Below are 17,210 nucleotides of genomic sequence, written 5' to 3' on the forward strand. Positions count from 1 at the left end.
TATGTATATATGCATGTCTTTATGTGTGTATGTAGCAAAACTGAACCATTACAATCTTCAACAAAACTTTGCGCACTCAACCAATAACACTTCAATAGCTGATACTCCGAGTTTGTTCAAACTGATGCTCTCGGAGGGAGTGTTCTGGCCACATTTACACGCAAATGTTCGTGACATGTTGGTGGCAGGGTTGTGGAGTTCTACATACAAAACCTGATTTGGATTTATTAGATTTATTAGACAGTACGTGAGAGAGAGAGAGAGAGAGAGAGAGAGAGAGAGAGAGAGAGAGAGAGAATGCTTACCTTAGTAGTAATAAGAGATTAAGGAATTTGTCTAATAAGGTTACCTCTTTTCAAATTTGAATCCAAACAGCGGGTCATAGTTTTATTTTATTTTGTTTATTATTTTTAACAAAGTAAAAGATCGCAATTTCGGTAATGCATAGGCAGGTTCTGGAGCAGTTGTGAACTTTCGATATTCATAGGTGTGTGTGTGTGTGTGTGTGTGTGTGTGTGTGTGTGTGTGTGTGTGTGTGTGTGTGTGTGTGTGTGTGTGTGTGTGTGTGTTTTTCCAAGGAGTTTCCCATCTTCATTTAAAAACTTAGAGTGTGTAAGTGACCTATACTTATTTAAAGCTTTAGGTTTAACGTGTGTACTGACAATGTAGTTCACTCCATTTTGAGCTTAGGCGAGGTGAGGGAGAGGGTGCGGGCGGTGTTAAGGGCAAGGAAGGTGAGGACGGCAGCAACAGCACCCAGCACACCCGCCACGTCCAACAGCAGGAACTCCGGCCACGTGAGTTGCGCACCGGGTGAACGAAGGTGCGGCGCCCCTCTGTGTCTCACCACGTACTCCGACCAGAACACCGCCGCATCACGTGCTGTCTGGGGCTCGTCACGCACACGCACCGACACTCTTTCTATCTCTTCACGGTATCTATGGGAAGGATGGGTTTTACTGTTTTCGTATCATCGTCACAATTATCATCGTTAACATCATCATCATCACACTCCTCTTGTCTGCCTCATCACGGTACCTGCGGGGATGAAGAAGGTGTAGGCAAACGCAAAAGTTGAGAGCATAGCCATGAGGCGCTCAACCGCGGTGCTCATCTCCATAGCTTAGGCCTTTGAGTCTGTGGCGGGTTTTTCACCTTTATACCCTGGGATAGAAGGCCACTGCATCATCCAGGTTACCACCGTTACCTCCCCTCGGTGCTACTCTAGGTACTTATTTTACCTTCCAACCCATAAAGGGTGGATGGACACCCGAGACGCCAGCTTTCCGCACCAGGAACCATGGCGCTGACAGGCAGCTTCACAGTCAGCGACGCTGACCAGTGAGTCACAGCGGCGGTGGTTGTAGGGTTTTAAAATAATCATCAAGTCGCAATACTCTAACTCGCTGTGGTACCTACAGGCCTTAGCATTACTACAATTAAATACACTTGTTAAGGGGAACTGCAGGGCTTAATGAATGAGTTTGGGAAAGTGTGTAGGAAACGGAATCTAAACGTGATTGTAGGGAAGAGTAAAGTTATGGTCTTCGAGAGAAATGAAGTCACTGATTGTACACTGAGGCTGGATGAGGAGGAAATGGAATATGTGAAGTCATTTAAGTACATGGATAGTGATGAGTAAGGATGGAAGTTTGGAGGACGCAGTGTTTGAAAGGGTGCAACAAGGAAGAAAGGTTGCTGATTCTTTGAAGGCAGTGATAAGAAATAGGAAAGTGAGCATGGAAGTAAGAAAGTCGCTACAAGATAGTATACTGTAAAAGTGAAGCTCGGACCTTGTTTAAAGGACACAATAGTGACAGCAGTGGAAATTAGTTATCTGAGAGGAGCATGATGAGTTACATGGAGAAACAGACTGACAAATGAGGAAGTGAAGGAGCGTTGTGGTGTGGATGTGGATATGATAGAAAGCATTAGGAGAAATATACTGTGGTGGTTTGGCCACGTGAAGATGGAGAACTAGAGACTAATGAGGAGAGTGTATGTGAGTGAGGTGGAGGGGGGAGTGGGAGGGGGATGCTGAGGATGAGATGAAGGGATGGAGTGGAGAGGTATATGAAAGAGGGGAGATATGAACTGGGGGGAGGCCAGTAAAATGGTGGGGGGCAGGAAGACATGGAGGCCATTTGTTTATGGCCACTCCTTACGGGGATTGAGTCGTCTAGGAATAGACAGATAGACAGATAGTTTCATTCAGTTGGTAAACCCCTTGAGTCATTCGTCTGGTGAACCCACTGTGCTATTCAGCTGGTGAACCCACTGTCATTTAACTGGTGAACCCACTGTATCATTCATCTAGTGAATCCACTGTGCTACTCAGCTGATGAACCCAGTGAGTCATTCAGCTGGTGAACCCACTGTGTCACTTTGTTGGTGAACCAACTGTCATTCACCTATTGTGCCAGTGTGTGTGTGTGTGTGTGTGTGTGTGTGTGTGTGTGTGTGTGTGTGTGTGTGTGTGTGTGTGTGTGTGTGACTTAGGTGCTGTGGCACTCACGTGGTGTGGTATTGTCCATTCGCTTTCATATGACGGAACTGGGCCACTCCCACAACTTACATACTTAGTCTTAGTTGCAGGAAATTCGATGAGCCTTAGTTTTGATGTTGGTGTGAGTCTCTTTAACTACCAGATATACCAACCCTTCAGTCTGGCCATCGTCCGAGCTGAACGAGGTTACAGGTCTTCATCAGGTTGAAAATAAAGTGCTGTACTAAAATAAGTCATTCAAACAGACTACACTCGGCCAGGAAGCGACCCACAAGAGTTATGGATCTTCGTCTGGTTAGAGGAGACTCTTTAACTCCTTGAGTCCGGTGACGAATTTATTTCATTCATGTTCTTTCCCAACAGATACATTCAGACTGGGGAGATTATTCGAGCTGGAGATGTCAAAGCAAAGTTCTCTTTCCTTTTCATACACGAGGTCTACCTAAAGCTGCATAAAGTCGCCTATAGGGAGCTAGAATACATCAGGAAAGCATGTCATTGGACTGAAGGGGTTAATAGTCACCTGGTGTTGTTGATGAGGTCCTGCAGCGCTTCCAGCAGCGTGTCCACAGTGAGTTCTTCCCAGGTCAGCCAGCGACCCAAGCCGTTATTGTGGACGTGAGCTGCTCCCCGTGTATGGTCGCCCACCACGGGGATGGCCAGCAGGGGCGTGGCATGGTACACGGCCTCTTGTAGACTCAGCAGTCCCCCATGCGACAGGAACCCTCGCACGTTGGGATGACCTGACGGCAGTAGAAGAGGATGTGTTTATGGTATAATCATATGAAGAGAAATGATGTAGTTGGGGTTGTTGTTCATTGTTACCCAAGGTTCGTCTGGACTTGAACCAAGTAGACTGAAGGCTGGGGTTGTCCTTCAACGGTCCACCGTATTCCTTGCAAGGGACAGGGAGGAAGCTGATGAGTGTTTGTATAACCGGTTAGCTTTGCCGCCTGATTTACACTAGTACCACTGTATGAAGGCGCCCCTCGCCAGCACCAGATTGGTAAAAAGGGTATATATGGGTGAGTCTGAAGGCTGGAGGAGGTATGGAAAGCCGAAAAAGCTGAATGAATATGGTACGAAACTTAGGTGTTAAACTAATAAGACTACGGGAATGGCGAAGGATCGAGTTGGCTGAAATATAATGACGAAGGCTTAGCTATCTATCTATCTATCTATAGCCCGACGCCCTAATCCCGCAAAGGGTGGCCGCAGACAAACTTAGCACCCCTTTTTAAAAAGTGACAGTTGACTGAGGCACGTGTCTGTGAAGCGTATCTATAATGAAAAGTACACATATAATGCATGTGCAGATGGTTAGGTAGAGCCATATTCTTGGGTTTCATTGATGTGCGAATGACTGGCCCACATCACCGGACATGCTGTCTAGTTTTTACACTTTCAGAGTATTTCTTTCCTTGTGTCTCGGTTTTACATAACCGTCCCTAGATGCCAAAATAGTTAGGATGATGCTAATGATGGTGACGACTGCGTTATTGTATCATTATCTAAATACAGTCAACAAAAACAGTGTGCATCACAGTTTGATGTTATGCATTATCGCGTTTACATCCAACTTGCGTAATATGAAAGTCTACCACTCAGTTATGCAAGTTTAATGATTAATTCTTAATGTATGTTTAATTGCTGTGTATGTTAGTTGCCACCCAGTATTATTACCTCACGTTCCCGCAGGCTGTATCGATAGGAAGAGACACGTGTTTCATTCAAAACTTACACAGAGTCTCTCTCTCTCTCTCTCTCTCTCTCTCTCTCTCTCTCTCTTACTCTTATTCTGGTCACCGAACCGAAAATACGACAAAATTAAGAGAAGACCTGTTATAGCTAAGAGATTAATGAAAGCAATGTTTAATTCATCGAGTCTGAAATATCTATCCAAGCTAAACAAGTCATCCGGTTATCCATTTAGGGACATTCAGGACAAGGCAAGTTAATTCACGTAAAAAGAAAAAAAAAAAAAACTTGAGGTGTAATCAGATCAAACACATTCATTTTGGGTCATTTTCGGCCAACTTCAATCAATCCAGGTCCGTATAGCTCCATTCAGGTCTAATTAAACACACATCAAGCCCTTCAGGCCACATCTGGTAAATGTAGTTCAGCTGTGATCCATTAAGCCTTTTCATATTCAGATAGGTTTAATCAGATCAATGCAGTTTCATCCAGGGCGATGCAGGTTCATTAGACTCATGCAGGTTCATCACTGCCACTTCATTTCCAGTCAGACCCATCACATCCACTCCGTTGTTAGGTTGTGTTAAGTCAGCTTAGGTAAACTGAGGCTAAGTTAGGCCTGTTCAGATTAAATTAAGCTTATTGAAGGCACCATACTCCAATAAGTTTTTCACATCATATTGGAAGTGTAAAAAATCGCTGGGTGGGGAAAAAAGATCAAGATGACGGTGATGATCAGTGAGGAATATATACTGTATATATATATTATTACGTCCCCACCCCCACACTGCCACAGGCTCCAACAGCGGTAGTTCAACACAGGAAGGACGTTGTCCAGTAAGTTGTTCTTCCTATGGTACAGCACACAAGATCAGATGAGGCGAAAATAAACGCTGGCTTCTTAAAGTTCACTGTCTATTTTCCAAATAGTTACACTTAATGCTTTCCAACCTCACTTCACTATTCTCACAAGCACTGGAGCTATACACACTATACTAATTGCTATTACACTTAATGCTTAACACTTCGCAGCTATTGACTTAATGCTTGACAACACTGTTTTCTCAAGTACCAGTGATATACAAACTTCAATTAACACTTCGCCGTTTTCACAAGTACCGAAAATAATCTTCACTAACTGTAATTACACTTAATGCTTGCCAGCAACACTTCACAAACTTCACTAACAGCACAACACTACACTGAAAACTGACTGAACTCCACTCAAGCTGAACTGAAAACTGACTAAACTTAAAACAGTCTCTACCCCATCCTTATTTAAGCTTGCATTTCTCGAGAAACGTCTACATTCCTCGAGAACAACAGTAGCCAACTTGGAGACATCAAAATATGCCAGAGTTGTATTACTTTACTTAACACTCAAAATCATTTACCATACAAACTTAAATTACATAATTTTACAAGCAATCACATAAATAAAACATTATAAAGAAAAAGAGCGGAAAAATAAATGCAAACTTACGAAACAACTAAGCTCACAAGCAGCGGGCAAACTGGCAACTCTGGCTCGTACCAGAACTGGAACTAGCTACCATAAACATCGGAAAACGTCGAGATGCTTCTCGAGCACCTAACTGGCAAATTTTGCCTCTTAACACTACCCCCTCCCTAGTTCTTTGTCGTCCCGACAAAATTACACAGCATATACAGACACAAACCTTAATTTTAATGAAATATCTAACTGTACACAAAATAATTCTTCAGTCCACTCCTCCAGGAAGGTCTTGGTCCTCTTCTTGATTCGCTTCTTCTCTTGGAAACTGTCACCATCCTCTTGTACTTCAGCTCCTTGGTCTTCCTCAACATCCTCGGCTGCGGGTGAGCACAAATCCTCTGAGATGTCCCAGCTATACTGTCCTGGCCCATGGTACTGCCACAGACGATCCACGTGTACCACCTTTGGACGAGACTTCCTGCCTTCCCGAATCTGATATGTGACGTCTGATAGGCGGTTCAACACAGTGTAAGGCCCGTCTCATGGGCTCTGCAGCTTCAGTGACTATCCCTTCTTACGCTGAGGATTGTATAAGCAGACTTGGTCACCATCCTTGAAGCTCACTTCACTTGCCTTGGCATCATACTGTACTTGCACTTCAACAATTCTCCTGAAAACTCGAGGGCTCCTCGCACTTGATGATGTACTTCAGCCAGTCTTTCCTGAAGGTGCTTCACATAGCTGGTGGTGTCTGTAGGCAGCTCTTCACCAGGTGGTCTTCCCATCAACAAGTCAACGGGTAAACGTAACTCGTAGCCCAACATCAGTTTTGCGGGAGTGTAGCCAGTAGATTCATGGGATGCAGACCGATACGCCATCAGCAATGCAGGTAATTTCTGGTCCCATTCTGTCTGTCCATCAGCACAGTACTTGGCCAGTTCTTGTCTCAGGGTCCAATTGAATTTCTCCATCCCATCTGACTGTGGCCTTAGTGGGGTCATCCTGGTATTCTTGATCCCCAATAACTTGGAGCACTCACGGAACACAGCAGACTCGAAGTTTCTACCCTGGTCTGATTGTACCTCTTGTGGCATCCCAAAACGACAAAAAAACTTGTCAACCAACACCTGAGCAACAGTTGCAGCCTCTTCATCAGGGATAGCATAGGCTTCTGGCCACTTTGTGATGTAGTCCATGGCGACACATATATACCGGTTTCCTCTCTCAGTGAGTGGCAAGGATCCAGCAATGTCCACCGTGACTCTTTCCATCGATGCACCCACTTGGTCCAGCTGGAGAGGGGCGCAATCATGTTTCTTGGGTCCCTTCTTGGCACAGCACACATCACAGGCCTGACACCACTCTTCAACATCCTGACCCATGCCAATCCAGTAGAACCTCTGTTGCAGCCGGCTTAGAGTTTTCTTCACTCCCATGTGCCCACTAGTGATCTGGTTATGGGACTCATCCAAGATCTCGGCCCTCATCTTCTTTGGAACCACCAGTTGCCAATACTTGCTGAGACCATCGGGTGTCTCCCACTGATGCTCCAGTAATCCGTTGTTCAGACGAAGAAGGTCCCACTGACTCCAGTAGCTCTTGGTCGCAAGGCTTAACCCGGAAACTGATTCCCAAGATGTGTCGCACTGTATTCTGCTGCAGCCAATCTAGCACTGGTTGTAAATCTGCATCTTCCATCTGCATCTTCTTCAGGTCCTCGTCTGACGCCGGCCCTGTCACTGCAGTACGGCTGCATTTCTTACTATGATCTTTCTTTTTCTTACGTTGCTGGCACTCTGGATCACAAGGCCGACAACTCAGGCTGTGAGCATTGCCATGTACCCGCCCAGGACAGTGTTGCACCTCATAATTGTGTTGGTCTCGGTTCCCAAGCCAGCGTGCCAGTTGTCCTTGTGGATTCTTTGGCGTTTTCAGCCACTTCAGTGCCTCATGGTCCATCCTGATGATGAAGTTTGACCCATACAGGTAGGGATAGAAGAAATCAATGCTCATCACTGGCAAGAGCTCCTTATGGGTCACACAGTAGCTCTGCTCTGGTGGGCTGAGCTTCTTGCTGTAATAAGCAACCTCATACTCCTTGTCATCCCTCTTCTGTGACAGGACTCCACAATTACCATGGTCACTAGCGTCACAGTCCAAGATAAATGGTTGATTCTGGTCTGGGTACAGCAATACTGGAGAGCTTGCCAATGCATGCTTGAGTTCATCAAAGGCTTTCTGAGTCTCTGCTGTCCATGCAAACTCCTGCCCTTTCCCCAACAGCTTGTGAAGAGGTGCAGCTATCGTTGCAAAATCTTTGACAAAACGCCGATAGTAGGTGCACAAGCCCAGGAAACTCCATAGCTCTCTCACACAAGTTGGAACTGGCCAGTTTTCCACATCTGCCATCTTCTGTGGGTCAGTACAGACGCCGCTCTTGCCTACAATGTGTCCCAGAATTTCTCCTTCATTGATCTTCTGTGGCTCACAGGAAAAATTGGCCACCACAACAGGCACTTCACCTGCGCCAGTTCCAGCCAGCGTTCTCCCCACCATCACTCCGGCCTTCATCTTGCACCATACATCAGGCTCCACTACCCCTATAAAGCTGTCAAAAGAGCCACTCACCTTAAACTGGAGCAACAGTTCTGATTTTGGAGGTATCACTGTAGTGCAGAGCACCCTCACCTCGCCACCAGAACTGGTACATTGCACTGCTGTGATGGGAACTGACCTCCCCCAAACCTTCAGCTTCATGGAGCAGAAGTCCAGCTCATATCCCATGGACATAAGGAAGTCCAGACCCGGAAGGCAAGGATCCTCCATGTCAGCCACTTAGACTGGTAGAGTAGCCTCTTGCCCTGCCACTTCAGTCCGGACATCCAGGGGTCCCGTCAGTTCCACATAGTGCCCAGTTACGCCACACAGTTGTTCTGATGACTCAGGCAGATACCAATGATATAATTCATCAGACAAAAGTCTGCTCTGAGACCAAATCAATCGCCAGGGAACACTTATTTCCGTCTATCCTTCCGTCTAATCACACACTGTCGATTCCCGTCCTCTTGCATTTTCTCAATGGTGGGGCTACGTGGGAAAAACTGGCTGGTTGTTGCCCCTTCACACCAGCCTCCACTAGTTTCCCGCTTCTTTCTGGTCTTCTGCAACCTTCTACTTATCATGCTTTTTCTTCTTTGGACACTCAGAACTGAAGTGTCCCACCTCATTACATGTCCAACACGCTTTTGTTACAATTGAAGATTTCCTTACACTGCTCTGTTCTTGGTCCTTCTTCCATTTGTGACAATCTTCCTTCTTGTGCCCCAACTTCCTGCAGAACCAGCAGCCTCCACCGGTCTTCTCCTGTTCCCTCTTCCACTTGTAGCAGTCCTCTTTTCTGTGTCCTGGCTTTTCACAGTACCAGCAACTTCCCTCAAATTTTTCCTTTTCACATACCTGCCCCTCTCTTGCCTTGAATCCTGCACTACGACCTGCCCTAAAGGTGAATGTACTGGACCTGACGTAGGACTCAAATTCTAAAGCCCTGGCTAGTGCTTCGTGTATGCTTCTTGGTTGTGCCTGCTTCACTTGCACTTTCAACTCTGCACTATCAAGAGTGTCAATGAACTTGTCCCTCAGTAGAATAGCCAACAGAGTAGATGCTGCTCCAGGGTACACCTTGAATGCCATACTCTCTAGGTCATGAGCAAGCTGCTGTAAGGGTTTTCCTCGAGCCCGTACACGGCTCCGGATTCTTGCTCTGTAAACCTCGGTCTGGTACATGGTCCCGTATCTGCGCTCCAGCACTTCTGCTAGGAGCTGATAACTGTTCCTCTCCATGACTGACATCTGGCCCAGAATTTTCATTGCAGCACCCTTAAGGCTAGCAGCAAGCTGCACCGCCCTCTGCCTATCATCCCAACCACTGTGATACGCAAGTAACTCAAACTGTGCATGGTAAGCTTCCCAAGATACTCTACCATCAAATTCCTGAGGTTCCATTTTAATTGTACCACCATTATAGCCATGCACTTCACTGGTTTGGGGCCTAAAAACTGGGGCATCATAATTAAGGCCAGGACTTAGTTCTTCTACATTCTGATTATTCAGCCTTGTAATGCTACCTGTAGATGCGTGGGATCCATCAAGATTCACCATACGCTGTCCATTCCTTTCATATGCTCCCTGTACACTAACCTGAGGCTCAGCAGTGCAATATTTCTCTACAGCCTCCAGTGTTCTCACAAATTATCTCTACCTGGTCGACTACATGCTTCAATTGGCTATCTATTTGCTGTCTGCACTCCGCCATTATTCCCTCACTAATCTTTACCTGGTTGTCTACATGCTGTTTACACTCCATCACACTACTGCTTACCTTACACTTCTGTTGCTTTAGCTTGGCGTTTACTTCCTCCTTAAGTTGCTGCTGTTCTTCTTTCATTTCCCCCATGAATGCATCTAGCTGTCCTTGCATTCTCAGTTGTACTTCTCCCTGTTACTTCTGTAATGCCTCCTGAAGCTGTTCATATCGTTCTTTCTGTTCTTCGTTCTGTCTGCAGTTGTTCTTTGATTTCGTTTCTGAGCTCCTGTTCTTCACTTTGGGCGTGTATTTGTTCTTGGAGTTGTTTCTGTCCTTCATTCTGTGCCTGCAGTTGTACACTTTATGCTTGTAACTGTTCTTTAAGTTCTTTCGTTTGTGCCTTCAGTTGTTCACTCTGTACCTTCAGTTTTACACTTTGTGCCTGTAAAAGCTTCATAACTGCAGCCAGTGACACTTCGTCCTCCTGCCCAGCTCAGGATCTTGTCTTCACACCTTCTGCGTCCATGTCGAAGGTTAGACTCACTGCAGCACCGAAATTATCCCACTCCTGAGACCAGTGTTACATCCCCACCCCCACACTGCCACAGGCTCCAACAGCAGTACTTCAGTATAGAAAGGACGTTGCCCAGTGAGTTGTTCTTCCTATGGTCAGCCTTAAGGTGTACAGCACATAAGATCAGCTGAGGCGAAAATAAACGCTGGCTTCTTAAAGTTCATTATTTAAAATTCCAAATAGTTACACTTAATGCTTTCCAACTTCACTTCACTATTCTCACAAGCACTGGAGCTATACACAATTTACTACCTGCTATTACACTTAACGCATAACACTTCACAGCTATTTCACTTAATGCTTGACAACACTGTTTTCTCAAGTACCAGTGATATACAAACTTCAATTAACACTTCGCCGTTTTCACAAGTACCGAAAATAATCTTCACTAACTGTAATTACACTTAATGCTTGCCAGCAACACTTCACAAACTTCACTAACAGCACAACACTACACTGAAAACTGACTGAACTCCACTCAAGCTGAACTGAAAACTGACTAAACTTAAAACAGTCTCTACCCCATCCTTATTAAAGCTTGCATTTCTCGAGAAACGTCTACATTCCTCGAGAACAACAGTAGCCAACTCGGAGACATCAAAATATGCCAGAGTTGTATTACTTTACTTAACACTCAAAATCATTTACCATACAAATTTAAATTACATAATTTTTCAAGCAGGCACATAAATAAAACATTATAAAGAAAAAGAGCAGAAAAATAAATGCATAACTTACTAAACAACTACGCTCACAAACAGCAGGCAAACTGGCAACTCTGACTCGTACCAGAACCGGAACTAGCTACCATAAACATCGGAAAACGTCGAGATGCTTCTCGAGCACCTAACTCAAATCTAGCTTCTTAACAACATAATACACACACACACACACACACACACACACACACACACACATATATATATATATATATATATATATATATATATATATATATATATGTGTGTGTGTGTGTGTGTGTGTGTGTGTGTGTGTGTGTGTGTGTGTGTTTCCTCGCCTGTGGAGAGGAAATTTCAGACTTTTATGAAGTGTGAATCGCTATATGGCTCTCTTATACTTGGCAGTTTGTTCATATTTATGCTACCTTTATTATTTGCCTTTCCTACTTTTGGATCCTACCCTTATCATTATAGTGGCATATTAGATGATGATGATGATGAGACCCACCTAGAAGGTCCTGTTGGGGTAGCCATCTTCGCACCAACACGTTCTCAGACGCCTCGGGCACGTCCTCCTCGAATTTCCACACAACTCGCTGCTGCAGTCTGGGGAGATATTCACAATGAGCTTAACCTGGTCTTTATTAGTCTCCACAGCAATTAGTGTCGTAAGAGGTATATCTTTTCTTTCGTCGTGTTTCTTTACTACTGACTCTGAGCAGTGACATGCGTTGCACAGTAGCTTCTCCAGATCAGTGAATAATACAAGGAATCGTTTAACTGGCTGTGTTTCTTGACTTTAACGTTGACCAGCTTGGCTATGAAACCTTTTGTAATTTATCAACACCAGTGAATATCATTTATCTAATACTGACTCTGATTTAGTTGATGTTTTGTAGTTTCTTAACATATTATATACTGTACAGTAATTTAGTTTGTCCCTATTTCCTCAGTTCAGTATTGACTTTGGTGTGGATATGGAAAATTTTCCAACTATATGAGTAACGATAAAGACCTAAACAAGCTTTCTTTTGCTTTTTTTTTTTTTTTTTTAAGGCCTTTAGTGAGCCCCCTGTGGCGGGGGGGACACAACCTGGCCGCACTATGGGGTGGTACTACTACTCTGCGGCCAGGTTGTGTTAGGAAGAATACTGCCACCGTATTCCCTGCGTGTAGTAAAAGGCGACAAAAAGGGGCGGGGTGAGGGGACTAGGGACCCCCTCCTCTGTTTATTGGTTCCTAAAAAGAGACAGGCCAGAGAAAGGGATGGGGGATGGAGTTATCCCCGTACCCTGAAGATTGGGTCTATGAACGTGCGTGGATGTAGTACGATTGAGGCTAAAAGGGAGGAGATTGGGAGAATGTTTGTGAGAAGAAAGTTGGATGTGTTGGCTTTGAGTGAAACGAAGATGAAAGGGAAGGGGGAGTCTATGTTTGGAAGTGTGAATGGAAGATTGTCAGGTGTTGATAGAGGAAGGGCAAGAGAAGGTGTGGCCTTGTTAGTGAGTCCGGAAGTACAGCAATGTGTGATTGAATGGAAGGGTGTCATCGAGACTGATGTGGGTGAAAGCGAAATTTGAACGTGAATTGTGGGTGTTTGTGAGTGCATATGGGCCTGGTAGTGAAAGGGATGAAGAAGAGAGGCAGTCTCTCTGGAATGATGTTGATGAGTGTCTGCAGATTTTTGGAGCGAATGTGAATGTGGTAATGATGGGAGATCTGAATGCTAGAGTGGGAAATGTAGCAGTTGAAGGTGTAGTTGGTATGCATGGTGTGCCTGGAAGAAATGAAAATGGGGAACGAATGATAGCGATGTGTGTTGAGCGAGAGATGGTGATTGGGAATACGCTGTTTGAGAAGAAAGATATTTATAAGTATACATGGGTGAGACAGGAGGGTGGAAGGGTTGTTGATAGAGCTTTGATGGACTATGTGGTTGTGTCTAGGAATGTAATAGGAAGATTGTTGGATATGAGAGTTCTGAGAGGGGAGGGTGGAGGTATGTCTGACCACTACCTGGTGGAGGGAAAGTTAAGAGTAGGTAAGAGATGGGTGAGAGCTAGAAGGGTTAGGTGTGGCAGGGAGGTTTTGAAAGTGAGTAAGTTGGATAAAAGAGAGAAAAAGATAAAGTATCAGGAGAAATTGAAAGATGAGTGGAACGCAGTGAAAGATCGGGAAAATGGCAGCGTGGAGGAGGAATGGCAGTTGTTTAAGAGTGCCGTGGTGGGGCATGTAGAAGAGGCGTGTGGTGTGAGACGTGTGGGTGGTGGTGTAAGAAAAGGAAGTGAAAGGTGGTGCGAGGAAGTAAGTATGGCTGTGGCTGAGAAGAGACGTGCCTATGAAGTGTGGCTGCAGAGGAAGGATGAGATGTCATATGAAAGGTATAAGGAAAAGAGGAACAGAGCGAGAAGGGCTGTGCGTGATACTAAAGTGGCAGCAGATGGGAGGTGGGTTAGGCGGCTGACAGAGGATTTTCAACAGAATAAGAAAATGTTTTGGAAGGAGGTGAAAAGGGTGCGAAAGGGAGAGTCTGCGAAGAAAGAACGAGTAAAAGCAGAGGATGGAAGGATGTTAATTGAGATGGATGCAGTAAGGAAGAGATGGGCAGAGTATTTTGAAAGATTGTTAAATGGAGAGGAGGCAAGGGTGGCTGAGATTGTGGCAGATGGAAAGGTGCAAGGAATAAATGTGTTGGGAGAGTTGAATGATTCTTTGATCACGAAGGAGGAAGTGGAGAAGGCAGTAAAGGAGATGAAAACAGGGAAAGCTGCAGGTATGGATGGGTGTGCTGTGGAATGCCTGAAGGGTGGTGGAGTGACTATTGTTGACTGGTTAGTAAGATTGTTGAATGTGTGCTTTGAGAAAGGTATGGTGCCAATTGACTGGGCAAGTGCTTGTGTGGTCGCACTGTATAAAGGCAAGGGTGATAAGTATGAATGTACTAGCTTTAGGGGTATAAGTCTGTTGAGTGTTGTAGATAAGGTGTATGGTAGAGTGTTAATTATGAGAGTTAGAGAGGGTACAGAGGGAGTGATTGGTGATGAGCAGTGTGGCTTTAGGAGAGGGAGGGGATGCATTGATCAGGTGTTTGCTGTGAGACAAGTGTGTGAAAACTATTTAGCGAAAGGCAAGGATGTGTTTTGGGCATTTATGGATTTAGAGAAAGCATATGATAGAATTGATAGGGAGGCTTTGTGGACTGTTTTAAGATTGTATGGACTTGATGGTAGGTTACTAAAAAGGGTGAAAAGTTTTTATGTAAATAGTAGAGCGTGTGTAAGAATGGGAAATGCTGTGAGTGATTGGTTTCCCCTGAGAGTGGGGCTGCGACAGGGATGTGTGATGTCCCCTTGGTTGTTTAATATTTACATGGATGGTGTTGTAAGGGAGGTGAATGCAAGAGTTTTAGGTGGAGGTCTGAGTCTGGTGAATGTTGATGGTGGAGAGTGGAATCTGAAGCAGCTGCTGTTTGCAGATGATACTGCACTGGTGACTGATTCAGAGGAGAGATTGAGACAGTTGGTAGAGGAGTTTGGAAGGGTGTGTGAAAGGAGGAAATTGAAAGTAAATGAGAATAAGAGTAAAGTGATGAAGTGTACGAGGTTGATAGATGGTAGGAGGATGAATATCGTTTTGAATGGTGAGCTGCTTGAGGAGGTAGAGTGTTTTAAATATCTAGGGTCACATGTTGCTGTGGATGGAAGAATAGATGCAGAAGTGAAGTTTAGAATAAATGAAGTAGGGAAGGTGCTGGGAGGAATGAAAAAAGTGTTTAATGTCGTTTGCTTAGAATGGATGTAAAGTGAAGGCTGTATGAGGGTGTTGTGGTACCGACTGCGTTATATGGGGCTGAAACATGGAATATGGGTGTAGGAGAGAGGAAAAGTTTGAATGTAATGGAGATGAGGTGTCTGAAGAGTATGTGTGGAGTGACGCATATGGATCGAGTGCGAAATGATGAAGTGCGAAGGAGAACTGGAGTTGTTCGGGAGATGGCTGGTAGAGTTGAGCAGAGGGTGTTGCGATGGTTTGGGCATATGGAGAGAATGGATGATGAGCGATTGGTGAAAAAGATAACTAGATCTGATGTGAGAGGTGTAAGGCTGAGAGGAAGACCACGAATAGGATGGATGGACAGTGTGAAGAGAGCGCTGGATGCAAGAGGGATGTCTATTGAGCAAGGAAGAGTGGCTGTGCGTGACAGAAATAAATGGAGAGAAATTGTGAATGAATAAGTGATGACGCAGCCCTGAGGGGATATTCTCCCGCATTTGGTCTGATCAGCTAGTCAGGTCAGGTGTGGGTAAGGGGATGGGTCTGTTATGATGTGGCAGGGGTAAACCAGTTCTGCTGTCGGGCCCTGCTGCTGATGTCACTGATTGCATTGCGCAGTTGACCCTTGTGCGGTGTGGTGCGGTGAGGATCTGTCCGTTCTCCCCTTTGGGGCTAAGATGCGAATGAATGTGTTTGAATGGATGAGTAAATGGGGAGTGTGTCGTCCTGTCTCGGCTACCTCCCTTTCCTTGGGGGAAGCAGCCTAGATAGATAGTGTGGTTACGTCCTTTATTCGCGTATGTATCTGACCATGATCGATTTTGTTGAAGTTAGGAACTCATGACTTAGGGACATATGAAGGCCGTATCTAACCCTTCCAGTTCGAAATGTCCCCTAATCTCGCCAAAATCGTCTGTAGGTAGGAAGATATCACGTGCATGAGTGAAGACATGCATAAACATGCATTCTTACACACAACTTCATCCCTTCAGTCCAATGTCGTATTCTATTTTTATTATTGCTATCTCCAGACGACTCTGTTTAGCACACGAGGGACTTTCAAATTGGAGAGGTAAACTATAGCCTTCATAAACCCCTTCACGTCAAAAATTCTATTGCAAGCTGAATAAAATTGTCTGGAGGTATCAACAAGAAGCAGAAAAGCAAAAGCAAGATAACTGCATAATCAAAATAAACAAGTAGAGGCTTCAGAAAGATGACCCATTCAGTCCGATGCTGTGCAGGTATTCCTTCGGTTAAGTCTTGCTGCCACCAGATGATTTTCATTAAACTTTAGATTGACTCTTAATAACAAAAGGGTTAATTAAGGTTATAAATTAAACGAAACGAAACTATCTCTCCTTGCAGAGCGAAAAGTCTCTCCTGTGATGAATAAAGGCCTTTGAATTGGAAAAAATAATAACAATAAAAGTAATAATGATAATAATAATAATAATAATAACAATAATAACTACAAAACGGAAATTGCTATTAGCAATTGCAATAACTCACCACATGACAAGGTCATCCGTCTTGTGCATGTGACCTCAGTACATACAGTATGTATCTGTTTACTAACCTATGTTATTTATTCATATACACAACCTATAAAAGGCCTGTAATCGGTCAAAGGACTATTAGTCCTAGGTCTCAAGACCAAAAAGGACCCCCTGTCTATTTTGATTATATTATTTGTATCCAACTACAAAATTATAGTAACAGACATTAGAAAACAAAAGCACACAACAGGCATAAGGTATACTATTAATTTCCTAGCATTGTATCTATCGCTGGACCTAGTGCTTTCAACGCCCTTCATGTTGTAAGCACTTTGAAGTGAAGAGCTGGTGTAGTAGGGCCCCCCTAGAAGAATGTCAAACACGTTGGGCGAAGGTGAAAGCAACAATATTACCGCAGAGCAAAAATGGACTACCTTCCATTGGCCTCTGGGCCAACTTAAAAACTACTGGCCCAAATGGGCCCATAATCATTTCAGACCTGCTCACCGACCTTAGCTATGTCCCACAAATATATTGAAGTCTGTTTCTTCAGCGGTTTCTGAGAATCCACGAACTGACTATAAGTATTTGGAAGCAACTGGAAAACCAGTACTGGAAACTGGATGATACTGGGTCATATGAAGCCGCCAGCTGGGGGACTCAGATGGCCAAGAATGATGGCCGTAGCTTTGAAATTGAGTGAATACGAGCAATTTAGTT

The 17,210-nt window shown here is 44.5% G+C and overlaps 1 protein-coding gene across 1 annotated transcript in view; it reads right to left on the reverse strand.

The window, feature by feature from the left end:
* Positions 1-670: 670 nt before the first annotated feature.
* Positions 671-17,210, reverse strand: part of LOC145396802 (UDP-glycosyltransferase UGT5-like) — a 56,422-nt gene continuing 39,882 nt past the window's right edge. Inside the window, exons 8-10 of the mRNA XM_080270093.1 lie at positions 11,726-11,823; positions 3,030-3,249; positions 671-938 (exon numbers count right to left, since the gene is read on the reverse strand). Of these exons, the coding sequence (XP_080126219.1) occupies positions 671-938; positions 3,030-3,249; positions 11,726-11,823 (586 nt within the window). The remainder of the gene's footprint in view (positions 939-3,029; positions 3,250-11,725; positions 11,824-17,210) is intronic.

The sequence above is a fragment of the Coenobita brevimanus genome, chromosome 39, assembly GCF_032717465.1.
Source record: "Coenobita brevimanus isolate Jiangsu-jjx chromosome 39, ASM3271746v2, whole genome shotgun sequence".
Lineage (NCBI taxonomy): Eukaryota > Metazoa > Arthropoda > Malacostraca > Decapoda > Coenobitidae > Coenobita > Coenobita brevimanus.